The sequence below is a fragment of the Tamandua tetradactyla genome, chromosome 20 (genome assembly GCF_023851605.1).
Source record: "Tamandua tetradactyla isolate mTamTet1 chromosome 20, mTamTet1.pri, whole genome shotgun sequence".
Lineage (NCBI taxonomy): Eukaryota > Metazoa > Chordata > Mammalia > Pilosa > Myrmecophagidae > Tamandua > Tamandua tetradactyla.
The window spans coordinates 18,600,762-18,618,081 of NC_135346.1; the positions used below are offsets into that span (position 1 = coordinate 18,600,762).

Genomic DNA, 17,320 nt, shown 5'->3' on the forward strand with positions numbered 1-17,320 from the left:
AGCTCATGAATCTCTTATTTGTAGGGGGCTTCTGATTTAGCGCCTCTGTGGGGAAACAGTGACTTGTACTCTATTCTCTAGAATCAGCTCCTGTGCCTGCCGAGGCAAGACCAGGGTCTGGTTTAACAAGAGACGAAATGCTCACTGCTCATGATCAGCTGCACTCAGCTGGTAATCTACTAACCTTAAAATATTTAGAGTACATTTTAACCATAATGTGTGATCTTACTTACTTTTTTACTTATACATTTTCTTTGAAACATAGATACTATTCTTTTAATATTAAAGAAGAAAAAATGATTAAATCTTATGGGTTAAGCTGTAATCTTAAAATGCTTTTAAGTCAATCCTGGGAAGAAAATGTAGCTTGAATGAAGAATATTGTGTTAACAGTCATGTAAAGTGAAAAAAAAAAACCACAGCTTTTTTTTATGTGTATATTGTAGTGGTTTTCTCTGAGGATTTATGCCTTTTTTCCCCCTTCAAATAAAGCAGTTGTAAAAATGCTTATTTGAAATCGAGTCAGTGTTCTGCTTCACAATTTTTGCTGCTGCATACACAGACCCTTGTTTATGGAAAAATTCTAAGGCTGAATTTGTAACTTACAGCTAAATTCCAAATATGTGTGGTAGTTTCTCTATAGAAATCCTAATTGAAGAAAATAAACACTTGTGGTTCTTCCTGAAAAATATGGTACCATTGTCGTTTGTGAATTATGGAATCCTTATGTTAACCCTATAGGAAAACTCCCAGGCACAAACCCTGGGGCCTAGCCCTGTTTGATTCAGATTGTGTACAGTTGTCCATTTGCCTCCCTCTTGGCTGCCTGTTAACTTCAGTTATCCTGCTTCTGCAAGAGTCAGATTTCAGAATACTGCCTTGTCTCTTTTCCCCTCCTCTCCAGCCACCTTCAAGTTCCTGCTGTGTGGCTGCACAGGCACGTGCAGTGTTGCACCATCAGAAGGTTCACTTCAGCAATATGTTGTTCCCTTCACTCTTGCATTGTGAATGTATATCTTTATTAAAAGATCAGAGTTGAGTGCGTAATATTTTAGGAACCGAGTTTTTTCATGGCTCCTTTATAATCTAACAAGAATCAGTGTTATGCCTGTTTTTAGACAGTTATTTTTAATCTGGCTCTTGGAGGTTTGAAGATCAGGAAAAGGCAGAAGAAAGATTTAAATCCCTTTGTCAAGGCATCTTTGATCATGACTGTGTTTGTGCACGCACTTTCAGGCTGGAGGGCACATGTTATAGGATTGTTAATTATCTATCCTTTTTCTCTCAAAATAATTTTTTCATATATAAGTGTAAATATAGGCTTTAGTAAATTAATTCACAAAATAATAATTTAGTGCTAGTTTAAAATAATTGTCTAAATGCCACAAAATCAACATGTATATTAAAAGTCAAACTAGAGCTGTATGATAAGAAGTCAGTGTAATTATTTAGTATTGATTTCATTATAATGAACCTTTTCACAATCACTTTGATTCATTGGTTAAATACATTAAAGTCATTCATCTAATTAGAATTACATAAAGTGTTCTGATTTCATCATGGGGACTTTGATAATATCTACTAACCCAGGCAAAAAACTCTGGAAGAGTGTTTAATATTTACCAGTCTTCAGAGATGAAATTTTACCTCCCATACTGGCAGTAGATTATAGATTTGCATTAATAACAAATTATCATACAAGAGAACTTTGCTAAGTCTCCTTTTAAGCAACAAGCCATTTATGGTATGTGGAAGGGAGAGCAATGATCTAGTATTGCTCTCTATCCTTTTCTTCTCAGTAGCTTCTTTCCAAACTGCTTTCAATAAAAAAAAAATACCATATAGAGACCTTAGTGTAAATGTTTACACACAGTAGTATATAATTACATAGACAATTACAGTCTTATTTTGAAGTGAGCATTTTTAGACTTTTCAACAGGAGTGCAAATTAATGTGAGCATTGCTTCATTTAACACTTAAAATATGGTTTCGTTAAAAAAATTAAAAATACTTCAACACTTCAAAAACTAAGTCTCCACTTGGTTTGGAAAATTAGGCTTAATGTCACCATTGGTAAAAATTAGATAATATGTTTAGCCCCTACTATGTAAAATAGGTTACTTATCTGATGTGGTTTTTGATGACGGGTAGATATTATACTTCGCATTCTTTGTATGGCAGCTGCTGACACTTGCACTGTCCATAACCATTAATGATGATGAAGGGTCCTTCATGGGTGGGTTCATATTCATTATATGGTCCTTGGTCTGACATGTTTGACATATGGAGTCGTGTTTGGGATCGGAGCTGCCTGTGGTTCTGAATCATTGAGCACTGCCTAATTCTTCTTAAAGTGGGAGGGCAGCACTTCCTGGAGATGAACACTATAAAAATAATAAAAAAGAAAGAAAACAATAAAGCCATTGTTCCTGTAATTACCCGCTGAGTGAAGATGGCATTGTCTGGTTCGGAAAAGTGTTCCTCGGTAGTAACTGCTATGCCTGCAGTAGTTGGGATTTCTTTGTCTCCCACATGGTAACTTGATGAGCTTATTCTTTTTGTATATTCAGTAGTTGGATCTCTATAAGTTGTAGCCATGGCTGTGACAGTGGTTGATAAATTCCAGCAGAGTTGAAATCCATGGACTGCATCTAGAATATCCTCTCCTTGGGTGTGGTCAGGGCTGTGGCATAGGATGGAATGCTCCCACCGACCTTGGAAACTGCCCAGCCAGGAGGCCAAAGCACATATTCGGGTGCTGCATTCCCACAGATTGCCAGAGAGGCCAACGGTCGTGAGGGATCTCAGGGAGTTTAAGATCTTGGAGTCAAGGCTACTTAACTTGTTATTATCCATGAGGAGTGTTTTAAGATTAGGCATCGTTTCAAACACTGTCAAGTCGATGGCTTTGATTTCATTTCCAGTCAGGTCTAGCTTTTCTAAAGTGCCCCAGGTCCACTCCATCCCACATGTCAAGTTGCTAATTTTGTTCCATTGTAAGAAAAGCGTGTGCAGACTGCTTAGCCGTAGGAAATGAGCAAAATTAATCTTGGTCAGCTGGTTGTGCTCTAAGTGAAGCTCTCTCAATTTGATTAATCCCGCAAATCCATTGCGAGCCAAACTTCGCAAACGATTTGTGCTCAGATCCAGAAACTCCAGACTACGACAGTCCCAGAACAGGCGTACTGGGATAGTCCGCAGGGAGTTGGACCGTAAATGCAAGGTCTGCAGCTTCCGAAGACCGTAGAACAGCTCTGGGTGCAGAGATGACAGCTGATTAAAAGACAGGTCCAAATTTTGCAGATTGATCAGTTGGGTAAAAGTTGTGTTTGGCAAGTAAAATATTTTGTTGGAACTTAAAATTAATTCCTTAAGTTTATATAGTCCTTGAAAAGCATCTTCTTTTATTGTTGAAATTTGATTGTGATCTAAGTGGAGCCAGGTTAGTTGACTGAAGCTGGCAAATTGATCCCTTTCAAGCTCTGCGATGTGATTGTGCCTCAGGGACAGGCCCAGGGAGCCCTTGTCTGTGGCGTTTGGCACCGAGTGGAAGCCCTGAGAGTCGCAATAGAAGAGCAGCTTCTCGCAGCGGCATTTGGGTGGACACGCCATACCCAGGGCAGGCAGCATTTTTAAAACCATACTCATTGCATATATTGCTGCCAGCATAGGGGCCCCTAATGGCCACTTGAAATGCAAGCCTGCAGAATATAATGTAAAGAAACAAGAAGATATGATGTTTTTCAGCAGATCAATAGGCTATTTTTAAAAAATGATATAGCATTATAGCAAAAGATTTCACTGCATATAATTTATTTTTCATTTGCTGCAGAAAAACTAACCTTGTTGGTATGACTGGAAGAAAACTTAACACCATTTAAAAAGAAAATAAACATATCCCTGTCATCAGCAGTATATGCTTTTATCTAATCCTCAAAATCCAAAAATATGACAATGATTTCACTCCTAAAATGTAAATTCAGTGGCTTATTTTACAAGCTTGATTCTTTGCTGTTGGTACAGGGCATATAAATGCATGGACTTACCCATTCTTCTGAGCACATTGGAGGCTGCATTCAGTCGTGGTTCTTAGACTCAACGCAGTGAGTCTGTAAAAGGCTCTAACATGCAGGAGCCTTTGACCGGTTTCCTGTTTTCTGTATTCCAGGCTTTCTGAGTAAAAATGAATCCACCAGGGAGAGTTTTGTTTTTTCCTTAGGATATTCCTATGGAAAGCATTGGCTTCATTTACTGTGAGCGATCTGATCTGATCCCTAAATCAGTTTTGAATAGAAGTTATTAATTTTTTCCTTCTCTGACTGCTCAGCTGGATAATCAGAGCTTCAGGCTTTCCTTTCCACAGCGGTTAGTTCTCTCGGTCTTAACTTGTTGATGGCAGATGGGCGGCTTGTTGCAGAGAAGAGCTCCTGGAGCAGCATGAGTGCATTTACTGAAAAGCTTTTCCGAGAAACGGCACAAGAATGGACTTGCTTATGTGCTGCGACCACACAGAACTGTATATAGGCTGACGTCACCCGGTGACGTGTCTTTTGTTTGGGTTTTCCAGAAGCTTTACTGTTATAAAGCACCGTGATTTGTAACAGTATCGAGGTTGTTGCAAGACCCCCTGATTAAAACAAAGCAAGAAAGAAGAGCTCCTGACTTAAAAACATGGTATTCTTTCAGTGTAAGAAGCAGCATTGAGGTTGTAATAAAGACTGCATTCAAGAAGACCCTTCTGAACAGTGAGTTGGGATAGCAGAGTGATGATTTTTAACGCTTGCAAGAGCCAGTGTTAGACTGCTGATCCTGTGCAGACAGAGAGAGAGAGAGAGAGAGAGAGAAAGAGAGAGAGAGAGAGAGAGAGAGAGAGAGAGAGAGAGAGAGAGAGAGAGAGAGATTCTAAATGGGCAGGAGCCTGCACGATTTATGAAGTGCTGATTTAATGCTAGCCTGTGCAGGGTAGTACCTGGTGCTCTGGTAGTTTGGCATGCTTGGTTAAAATAGAGCTACGACTTGATTTGCTTTAGAAGACTGATTTGCTTTGCATGTGTTAATAAACTATCTAACTGGGATTGGCCCCTTTGTCATAAACCAAGAATATAGGATGCCCCCCCCCCCCCCCCCCCCCCCCATAAATCCTTTGGTTATTTCACTCTGAGAATTTCAGGAGGACTTTTCTAAAAACACTTCTTCTCTCTCCCATTTTATAACAATGTTTTATCACTGTGCTGATTGAAAAATAATGCTAAGTTGATCTTTGATGTTCTACTATGAGAAAGATTGATGCAGTTGTTTTAATACCACATGCTCTAAGTGTAAGTGTAACAGAAATGATTTAGTACAAGAGATTCAGTGTGACTGGATTCTGACATGGTCCCTTGTATTCTCTTCAGATTCTCACCTACACCTTCAACTGAAAGCCTCTGCTGGTGTTGGGATTGGGAAAATGTGGCACTCAGATAAAAGAGCATTTGCACACTTTATAGTTCCTACTGGCACACTTGAAAACTGGCTTTGAGTCTCATACTAACTGTGGTTGGCATCTCTAGTGAAAACAGGAAGGTCACTCATATATTTCGGTAGATTTTTGCTTTGCTATTTTTACTTGACCTAACTCTTCTCCCTGTTGAATAGAGCTATCACTTTTCAGACCTTGGTTATGAATGCAGAACTCCATGTTTAATGTTGTATAATTGTGAAAGACATTTCTAGCATGGGTCAGTGTCATATTTTTAGGCCTGTGAAGATAAGGTCTTAGAAATACACATCTTGCCTTTTTAATTTGACCCTACTATCAGTTTATCCTATACCATTGGCATTTATCCTCAGTGGGTCTTGTTTCATATAAGTCTCAAAAATAACCCATTGCTTGTGTGAAAAAAACATCTTTGAACTTTTGGCTGCTGAGGGTTCATCCCATTGAGCAAATCTAAGAGGTCTTAAGGGGTGTAGTTTCTGTGTTGGAGTGTGATACTGGAGTGAAGACTGGGAGATTCAAGTTTCCTCCTTGGTACCGTGTTTAAAGCTGCTATGAACTGCAGAAATGCAGGCTTGCTGGTTTGGGTTCTTCTAGAAGCAGACCTCCAGATGGGATTTGAAGTGTAAGAATTTTATTGGGGGAAATATCTTGGAAAGATGAAAGGAGAGAGAAAGCAGCAAGAAGAGTAGGCCTGAAGAGCTTCAGACCAGAAGGCAAGTCTGACACTTGTGAAAGGGAGAGGAAGAAGATTAGGAATACAGAGACTCCTGATACAGCACTGTTTCTTTATACCACGCTGAAGAGAAGTTCTCAAGCCTTAGTTGCCAGTTAGAGGAATCGTGTCCTCACTAGCACTCCCGCCCTGTTCTTGCTTGCTGGAAAGAGGTCGATGTGTCCTGTTTTAGACCCCAGGAGTGCCACTACCACACTGACATTGATCCTTCCCATCGTCTCCAGAGGCTAGGAGTTCTGAACCTGGGACCACAGATAGACTTGTAAAATTTTGTTGCTTGTACGTTTTTCGGTAGACAGGTCTATAGGTTTAATCAGGTTCTTACAAGGTCTGTGAATCAAGATTTCAGAACCATTGTTCTACAGGAACTTCCCCCTAAAAGTCCCAAGGAGGGATGTCTCCTATGGGTGGTCTCTTTTAATTCTGTTTTTTTTTTTTTTTTTTTAAAAAGGAAACAAAGCCTTTGGAATATTGTAAATGCCATTATTGAGGTCAGCCACCCTGCCATGCAGGAGGAGCTGGATTAAATTTTTCCCTCAAGTAACGACCTTAGTTCCATGTGGAGAAAAGCATTTGAGTCAATTGGATTAGAACAACCATGGTTAGGTAGGAATGAACTGTTTGTGAAAGTTTGGAAGAAAAAGGATCTCCTTCCACCTTGAACACTTGGTTCCTTTATGCTTTCTAGTCTGCTTAGCCTACCTCTTATATACTAACAGTTAGAAACTATTTAAATTATATTATTCCAGAACTATTATAACAGATTTGTAGGCAAGGAAAATTGCCAGACAAGCACAGATACAATTGAGAGTTTTGTTGTTGTTTTTGAGAGTAATTGTTTTTCGATGCGTCTGGAGAAGTAAACAGTGATGCCTGTTGTATCCACCAGACCCAGAGACCAACAGTTCATTTGAGGGTGCCAGCCCCTTTCTCACCCCTCCCTCCTCCTTTTCCTTAAACTTTTTTAATATTCCTGGATTATTTTATTCCTTTGCTTTTTTTTAACTTTTTTTATTAATTAAAAAAATAACAAACAAAGCATAAGATATCATTCCATTCTACATATACAATCAGTAATTCTTAATATCATCACATAGTTGCATATTCATCATTTCTTAGTACGTTTGCATCGATTTAGAAAAAGAAATAAAAAGACAACAGAAAAAGAAATAAAACGATAACAGAGGAAAAAAAAAGATTATACATACCATACCCCTTACCCCTCACTTTCATTTACCACTAGCATTTCAAACTAAATTTATTTTAACATTTGTTCCCCTATTATTTATTTTATTCCATATGTTCTACTCTTCTGTTGATATAGTAGCTAAAAGGAGCATCAGACACAAGGTTTTCACATTCACAGAGTCTCATTGTGAAAGCTCTATCATTGTTCCATCATCATCAAGAAACATGGCTACTCAAACACAGCTCTACATTTTCAGGCAGTTCCCTCCAGCCTCTCCACTTCCTTAAACTTTTTGTTTTGAAATATTTTCAGACTTACAAGATGGTTGCAAAAATAATACAAAATTCGTATAGAAAACTCACATATACCTTCCTCTCCAGATACACAAATCCACCAATTTTAACATTTTGCCACATTCACGCTATCATTTCTGTCTGTCCGTCTGTCTCTTCTATCCATTCATCCATCCATTTTCTAAACAGATGAGAGGTTTTATATCATACTTCTTGAACACATAATGCTTTCATGCACATTTCTTAAGAACAAAGATATTCACTTATGTAACCACCTTAAATACAGTTATCAACAGTTTAACATTGATATAAGGCTTACAGTCTGTATTCCAGTATGTATCTTTGAATTCAGAAAATACAGGCTGTGGAACCGAAGAGGACATGGTATTTGCCCAAATACGCCATTCCCATTGATTAATTTTGTGTCATTTTTAAATCTTTATCTTTCATTAGCTAAAATAGGGCTAAATAGAAGCTTTTGTGCTTTCTGAACGAAATTTTTTCAAATATTTTTTTATTAGAGAAATTGTGGTTTACATAAAAACCATGCATAAAATACAAACGCATATACTACCCTGTTATTAACACATTTGTTACAATTTGTGAAAGAACATATTTATACAATTGTACTATTAACTACAAACCATGGTTTACATTAGGGTACACTGTATGTGTTGTATGATCCTATTTTTTAAAATTTTTATTCAGGTAACATGAATACAAGCTAAACTCCCCTCCTCTTAACCATATTCAAATACATAATTCAGTGGTGGTAATTATGTTCACAGTGTTTTGCTACCCTCACCACCAGCCATGACTAAAACTTTTCCATTGCCCTTAACAGAAACTCTGTCCCAGGGAAGCATAAACCCTCATACTGCCCCTGCTAACCTGTATTCAAGATTCTGACTCTATGAATTTGTGCAAATTATTTCGTATCAGTGATATCATACAATATTTGTCCTTTGTATCTGGCTTATTTCACTCAACATGAGGTCATCAAGGATCAGCCATGTTGTCACATGCACCAGAACTGCATTTGTTTTCATGTCTGATTAGTATTCCATTGTGTCTATACCAAACATTTTCTTTGTCCATTCACTTGCTGATAGATGCTTGATTGTTTCTGTCTTTTGATATTATGAACATTGCTGTAAAAATAACTCTTCAAGTTCTTGTTTTCAGTTCTTTTGAGTAAAAACCTTGAAGTGGAATGGCTAGGTCATATGGTAATTCTGTACTTACATTTCTGAGGAACCACGAACTGTCATCCGTAGCAGCTGCACCATTTTACATTCTCACCAACAGTGAATATATGTTCCTATTTCTCTGCATTCTTGCCAACACTTGTTATTTGTTGTGTTATTATTTTTTTAAATTATGGCCATGCTCATGGGTATAAAATGGTATCTCATGCCTCTTTTTTAATTTCAGAAGGTGTAGGTTTGCAAAACAATCACGCATAAAATATAGCATTCCCATATACGACCATATTATTAACATCTTACATTAGTGTGGTATATTTGTTACAAGTGATGAAAGCACAGTTTTATAATTGTACTCCACTGTGTAATTTATGGTTCAGTACTTGTGTTATGCAGTTATGTGGATTTTTAAAAAACTTTTATTCAAGAAACATCTCATACAGCCTAAAATCACCTTTTAACCACATTCAAGTATATAATTCATTATTGTTAATTATGTTCACAATGCTGTGCAGTCACCACCACCATCTATTACCAAAACTTTTCCATCATCCCAAATAGAAACTGTATATTTTAATCCTTAATTTCCTATTCTGTATACTCATCCTGTCATCTGGTAACCAATATTCTAGATTCTGACTCTATGAGATTACTTATTCTAATTATTTCACATCAGTGAGCTCATACATATAATATATGTTCTTTTATATTTGGCTTATTTCACTCAACATGATATCTTCAAGATTCATCCAGGTTGTCACATGTATCAGAGCTTCATTCCTTTCTACAGATGAATAATACTCCATTTTATGTATATACCACATTTTGTTTATCCATTCATCATTTGATTAACTCTTAGGTCGCTTCATGTTTTAGCAATTGTGATTAATGCTGTTATGAACATTGGTGCACATGTTATGTTTGAACCCCTGCTTTCAGTTCTTTGGGGTATATCCCCAGAAGTAAAATTGCTAATTCATATGGTAATTATATACTTATTCTTAGAAACCACCAATATGTCTTCCACAGTGGCTGTACTGCACCATTTTACATTCCCACCAGCAATGAATAAGTGTTCCTGTTTGCCCATATTCTCTCCAACACTTACTTGTAATTTTCCATTTTTTTAAAACTTTTTTATTGTACAGTAACACATATATACAAAGCAAAGAAATAAAAAAGCAGTTGTTTTCAAAGCAGTCTTCAAAAAGTAGTTACAGGACAGATCCCAGAGTTTGTCATGGGCTACCATATGACCCTCTCAGATTTTTCCTTCTAGCTACTCCACAATATAGGAGGCCAGAAGGCTTAAATATTTTTTTTTGTCACCACAATCAACTTTTTTTCTTTCTTTTTTGTGAAAAATAACATATATACCAAAAAGCAATAAATTTCAAAGCACAGCACAACAATTAGTTGTAGAACTGATTTCAGAGTTTGATATGGGTTACAATTCCATAATTTTAGGTTTTTACTTCTAGCTGCTCTAAGATACTGGAGACTAAAAGACATAACAATTTAATGATTCAGCAATCATGTTCATTTGTTAAATCCTTTCTTCTCTGTATAAACCCACCATCACCTTTGATCTTTTTATCCCTCTCTTCAGGAGTGTTTAGGCTATGACCATTCTAACTATTTTCATATTGGAAGGGTCTGTCATATTGGAACAGATAGAACTATCTGTTTTGGAGAGGCTGGGCCCTCTAGGCTTCAGGACTTATCTGAACCAGGGACCCATCTGGAGGTTGTAGGTTTCTAGAAAGTTACTTTAGTACATGGACCCCTTGTGAAATCTTATATATTGCCCTAGATGTTCTTTAGGATTGGCTTTAATGGTCCTGGTTGGGGTTTAGCAGGTCATGATAGGTAGGAATGTCTAACTGAAGAGCAACCTCCAGAGTAGCCTCTCGACTCTATTTGAACTCTCTCTGCCACTGATTCTTTATTAGTTATAGTTCTTTTCCCCCTTTTGGTCAGGATAGCATTGTTGATCCCATGGTGCCAGGGCTGGATTCATCCTTGGAAGTCCTCTCCCATGTCACCAGGAGACTTTCATCCCTGGATGTCATATCCCACATAGGGCGATGGCAATGATTTTACTTGCAGAATTGGGCTTAGAAAGAGTGAGGCTACCTACCTCTGAGCAACAAAAGAGGTCCTCCAGAAGTAACTCATAGGCTAAGCTTCTCTACTGAATATATGAGCTTTACAGAAATAAGCCTCCAGATGAAGGCCATGGTGTACTGATTTGGGTGTCCCTGTGGTTTGGACACAGTATCAATGGTAACCATATTCTTTCTCCCATCCCTCAAGAGACTTTGCCAATATTTTTTGATTATCTGCTTATTATACTCTAGGATGTATCCAGGCATTACTTTAAGCTACATAGGATTAAAGGACCTCTTTCTTATTCTGGGCTCCCTGTGTTTCAACTATTCAAATGAGTTATACAGATAGGTTGAGTTAGATTATGTGCTACAGAAAATTTTGGTTCCAGATCAAATTAACCTTTCTTCCTTTGGTCTCAAAGAGTATGTGTGGTTCTAAAATACAGACATTATCTTCCTTATCCATGTTCTGAATTACTTTAACCCCAACCTGATTGGCTTGTTCTTATCTCTAAATATCAAGATATATCCAGAAATTATTATTAATCACCACTCTGGACTAAATGTGTACGCTCTAAAAGCTTCTAGCCCCATTTTCTTGTAAGCCTTTTCTAAAGGAGACCATACCATTGTTGTTCTTTTGTTTCTGGCTTATTTTACTTCACCAAATGTCTCACACATCATTCACATCATTTCTTGCCTCACAACTTCATTCCTTTTTTGTCATAGCACAGCATTCATTTATAAGTATGCATCATTGTTCCCCAATCTACTTCTCACTCAGTGCATCATCCTTCAGCCACCTGCATTCGTCAGGGATCGAGTATAGTGCCTAAAGTCCACCTCCATCAACACTCTCAATTTTAGATAATTTCATTGTTCCCAAGAGAAAGAAAACCCATAAACACACCCTCACCAAATACAAAATCTAAACCTCTTCTTAGCTCTTGCTCCACCCCCTATTATTTACTTCCTTTGTTGCTGCAGTAATGCTGATATTTTCTTTTTAAACACAGCCCATAGCATACAATGGCAGTTTTCCCCCTGTGACCTGGACTTAAACACTCTTTGTACAGGAATCATGCCTTTGAAGTTGTTCTTTTTTTTTTTTTTTTTTTTTTAACTTATTTTATCTATTAAACGTACCAACATACAGACACAAACATTCTTACCATATGATCATTCCATTCTACATATATAATCAGTAATTCACAATATCATCACATAGTCGTATATTCATCATGATGATCATTTCTTAGAACATTTGCATCAATTCAGAAAAAGAAATAAAAAGAAAGCAGAAAAAATTTCATATATACCATACCCATTACCCCTCCTGTTCATTGATCACTAGCATTTCAATCTACTAAATTTATTTTAACATTTGTTCCCCCTATTATTTATTTATTCTTAATCCATATGTTTTACTCATCTGTCCATAAAGTAGATAAAAGAAGCATCAGATGCAAGATTTTTTGAAGTCCTTCTTGAAGAAAATATTTATATTTTTAGTGTTAATCAGTGGGACACATAGGTCTATACAACCCCTGTCAATCTTTTTCATCTTCAGTATGGTAATATCACTTATAGACCCACTAGAAAGCCACCTTCACTTCTATCTATTCCCTTACATTGGAGTTCAACCTCATTACCTAACTGTTCACCCACATCTAGCTTCTATGTATCTTTAAATTCCCTATATTCTGTGTTATAAGCCTCTGATTTTACCTTTTCCATGGCTATAAAAGTGGAATCATACAGTATCTATCCTTTTGTGTCTGGTTTATTTCATTCAGCATTATATCCTCAAAGCACATCCATCTTGTCATGGGCTTCAGGATTATCATTTCGTCTTACTGCTGCATAATATTCAATCATATGTATATACCACATTTGTTAATCCACTCATCTGTTGATGGGCATTTGATTTGTTTTCCGTCTTTTGGTGATTGTGAATAATGCTGCTATGAACATCGGTGTGCAAATATCTGTTTGTGTCATTGCTTTCAGCTTTTCTGCGTATATACCAAGTAGTGCTGTTGCTGAGTCGTACGACAATTCAATATTTAGTTTCCTAAGGAACCACCAAACAGTCTTCCAGTGGAACAGTGGCTGCTCCATTGTACATTCCCACTAGCAATGCATAAGTGTCCCAATTTCTCCACATCCTCTCCAACATGTATAGTTTCCTGTTTAATAGCAGCCGTTCTTACAGGTGTGAGGTGGTATCTCATCGTAGTCTTGATGAAAATTAATATCTCTTCATGTGCTTTTGAGCCATCTGTATTTGCTTTTCAGAAAAATGCCTATTCATATCTTTAGCCCATTTTATAATTGGGTTGTTTGTTCTTTTGTTGTTGAGTTGTATGATTTCTTTGAGTATACAGGATATCAAACCTTTGGCCTGATATGTGATTTCCAAATATTTTCTCCCATTGAGTTAGCTGCCTCTTCACCTTTTTGACAAAGTCTTTTGAGGTGCAGAATCATTTGCTTTTTAGGAGTTCTCATGTATCTATTTTTTTCTTTTATTGCTTGTGCTTTGGGTGTAAAGTTCAGGGAGTTACCTCCTATTACTAGGTCTTAAAGATGCTTCCTTTTATTTTCTTCTAGAAGCTTTATGGTGCTAGTTCTTATATTTAGGTGTTTGATTGACTTTGAGTTAACTTTTGATTAGGGTGTAAGATAGGGGTCCTCTTTCATTCTTTTGGCTGTTGATATCCAGCTCTTCCATGCCTAATTATTGGAAAGGCTATTTTGTCCCAGTTCAGAGGATTTGGAAAACAACGGTGGCAGTTTGGTCAAATATGTGTCTTGTTCATAAAAATCTAACCTCACAATTCTTCTGCAGGCTCTACATTATCTAATGACTGAGGGCAGTTTAGCCAAAAATAAAAGAAGACAAGTGACAAAGACCTTCACTTAAAGGGTGGCTTTAAAAATTAAATTTATATTTTAATGCAAGGTTTAATTCACACCAATTTCATTAATGAACCAGCTCTCTTTGAACTGCAAACAAGAGCAAGTTACACCTGATTTTGATGAACTCTGAGCGTTGAAGAATGTCAAAAATTGTCGAAAATCAGTTGACCATAGATTTGGTGGTCTATTTTTGCACTCTGGATTCGAGTCCATTGCTTCTATCTTCTTCTATCTAACTGGAAGCTTGTGCTTGGTCTCTCCTGAACTTTGCCCTATGCCCTCTTCCCTTTGTTTATTTTAATCTGTATCCTTTTGCTGTAATAAAGAGTAACCATGGTAAAAAAAAAAAAGTCATGCTCAAGGATTTGCTTTAACATAACTTTCAGAGTAAATCCTTCCACCCAAATTCAGAATTCTTGGGCATTTGAAGTGCAGGGGATCAGATTTTCATGAGGTCACTGAGCCCAGCCTTTGGATTTCAAAAATCCAGATGTTTTCTGAAACAAGTTATCCAGTAGAAACACCTCCCCCCAAAATATTCCTAGGAGCAGCGACAAACTTGTGACAGCTTTACTGGACTTATTTAGAGAAGTTTATTTGGAGTACTTGGGTGTCTACGGAATGTGCTGAGACTTTCCAGATTAAAGCAGTAATTGTTAGGTCAGTTTGATTTTTTTTTTTCCCATTTCAAATCACTTTAATATATACAATTCAGTGACATTAATTATACTCACAATATAGTGCTTCTATCACCACCATCCATTACCAAAATCAGTTTGATTTTTGATTCAGTTTTTTCCAAACTTTGAGATTATCAGTAACTAATTACACTTCTCACCTTGAGTTCTCTTCTGTCTGATGACCCTAAATAAATTCCAGTTTATTCCTTCAGGTAGAAATTCTCTTACGTAAATCAGTTTTTGTTGGGTGATTTTTTTTTCATTCTGGGGGTGGGGGAAAGGGTGATGAGAGGTGTGACCCTGATCAGATTTTGTAGTGACTGTACCAATTTATCATTTATAGTCCAATGCTTTAATATTCACATTCCATCATCTTTCTATCCTCTGCTCTTAAGAACTTTATAACCCTTAATGTTCTTTCTCTTTTCTCCCTTAACATCCATAGAAATGGGAGTAAGGGGCAGTGGCATTGTCCCCATTTAACAGGGGCAAACTGAGTAACAAGTGTACATAAAAGCAGTCAATAAACATTACTAGGGCTCTCAGCCCCTAGCCATCCTTCCTTCTTCTGCACTGGTTTCCAGGCATGTGGCTAGCTCTGTCTAGGATACCATCTTTTCTTTCAGCTACCATCTTCTTTAGTTTCTGCTTCATTCTGCTTAGAATATTGCCTGGGCACATGTCAACTCACCCTCCTGACATCTGGAGAAATGCCGATCCACTTACTTCCTTAGTAGTGGCAAATGTATTCTTTTCTTTGCAGTATAATCGCATTAAGCTTAGTCTAGAATTTCAAAAATATGACTGACGTAATTTTGCAAAGCGTTCTCATTTGACCTGCATAAAATAAATTAACTCTGACCTGTCCCAGTACATCTTAGTTTTAAAATTCATTGTTTCACATTGTTTCATTGCCAGGTGCCATCTTTCAAATCATGACATTCTTCAACGCTCAGAGTTCATCAAAATCAGGTGTAACTTGCTCTTGTTTGCAGTTCAAGGAGAGCTGGTTCATTAATGAAATTGGTGTGAATTAAACCTTGCGTTAAAATATAAATTTAATTTTTAAAGCCACCCTTTAAGTGAAGGTCTTTGTCACTTGTCTTCTTTTATTTTTGGCTAAACTGCCCTCAGTCATTAGATAATGTAGAGCCTGCAGAAGAATTGTGAGGTTAGGTTTTTATGAACAAGACACATATTTGACCAAACTGCCACCGTTGTTTTCCAACCTTGGACTAAATAATTTTTTACAGGTTTTTTTTTTTAATGTTGATTTGTGCTTAGATAGCTATCAGTTATCACAGCTATATATATCATAGCTATAGCTTTCTTGTACTAAAATGTATATATTTTCTCATTTTTTTTTCCCTCCCAGGCTGGACGTAAAGAAAGAAGTGATGCTCTCAATTCTGCAATAGATAAAATGACTAAGAAAACCAGGGACTTGCGTAGACAGGTAAGCTGGGAAAAAGCGGTGATTGCTTTCCCAAGTTCTCAGTTTTGGTAGTTCTGATTAAAATCCTTGCAGGAAAGTTATTGTCTGCTTTTTGCTAATATGCCTCTAATTGGCTAATAAAATCCATGAGGACCTAGAATAATTCAGTCCCACTGAGATGGACCGAATAAATTAGCTCTAGTATGAAAATGATGGACAAGGTAGAGAATAAATTTAAAATGACTTGAGGACTTCTGAAAATACTCTGAAGGATCTTACATTAACTTATGTACAATGAAACAGAAATTCCAGTTATTTGACAAACATGTTTCCTTGCTAGAAATCCTTGGTGGAAATGAGTTTGCAATTGAACATGGTAGGGGTAGAGATCTTTGCAATGCTGAGTTTATCTAGTTAGTAAATACAGAGTAAAGAATCTCTGCAATTGATGTTAAATAACTACATTAATTTTGGGGAATCAGTTTTGGTCTCTAAGAAAAGTAGGATTGAATTTATAAAACAATGTTTTAGGACTCAAAAAAAGACTGTAATAATAATACACACAATTTCCAAGACTTAGTGAAGAGACATTTTACTGCTCATATCTGATGTAAAACAAAATTAAAGATGAAATATAGCACTAAATCTTTATTAAATTTCCTTTTGGTAAAGCAGTGTCAGAAATGGTTATAAAGGTAACCTTTCAGTTTTAAGGTTCATAGTGTGCTAACTCTGTTCACATAAACCAGAAAATGCTCTATTTTCTCTCTCTCTGTTGTCATTATTTAGCCAGTTAGGCTAATTACATGTATTTCAAGGCTATGGACCATTTCATCTTGGTGCTGCTTTCTGTTCCTTTAAGATGCAAGCCTTGTAATTCATGAGAAAAAAGAATGTTGTGTTCAAAACTGAGCTTCTGTTGCTGAAGTGCTGTAACTGCAATGGAAAGTATTGTTTCCACAATTATGTGTTTCCTGTGTTGCCATCTCTGTAACTGCATGGCTTCCGGGAGGGGTCTTCATGTAGGTGCGGCCAGACTAGCATGCACTTTCATTAGATTTAGAAAGGCTTCTTGGTAGAAATAATACCAAATTTTTACAATTTAATTACTAGCTCCGCAAGGCCGTCATGGACCACGTTTCAGATTCTTTCCTGGAAACCAACGTTCCACTTTTAGTATTGATTGAAGCTGCAAAAAATGGAAATGAGAAAGAAGTTAAGGAGTATGCCCAGGTTTTCCGTGAACATGCCAACAAATTGATTGAGGTAA

The 17,320-nt window shown here is 36.9% G+C and overlaps 2 protein-coding genes across 2 annotated transcripts in view; one reads left to right on the forward strand and one right to left on the reverse strand.

The window, feature by feature from the left end:
• Positions 1 to 17,320, forward strand: part of CTNNA1 (catenin alpha 1) — a 219,353-nt gene that overhangs the window by 154,760 nt on the left and 47,273 nt on the right. Inside the window, exons 8-9 of the mRNA XM_077138601.1 lie at positions 15,991 to 16,071; positions 17,164 to 17,316. Coding sequence (XP_076994716.1) covers positions 15,991 to 16,071; positions 17,164 to 17,316 — 234 coding nt within the window. The remainder of the gene's footprint in view (positions 1 to 15,990; positions 16,072 to 17,163; positions 17,317 to 17,320) is intronic.
• LRRTM2 (leucine rich repeat transmembrane neuronal 2) lies at positions 1,970 to 4,486 on the reverse strand. The gene is made up of 2 exons (XM_077138600.1): positions 4,047 to 4,486; positions 1,970 to 3,701 (listed from the first exon to the last, which is right to left on the reverse strand). Exons 1-2 carry the CDS (start codon positions 4,048 to 4,050, stop codon positions 2,155 to 2,157), a joined length of 1,551 nt encoding a protein of 516 aa, XP_076994715.1. The 5' UTR covers positions 4,051 to 4,486; the 3' UTR covers positions 1,970 to 2,154.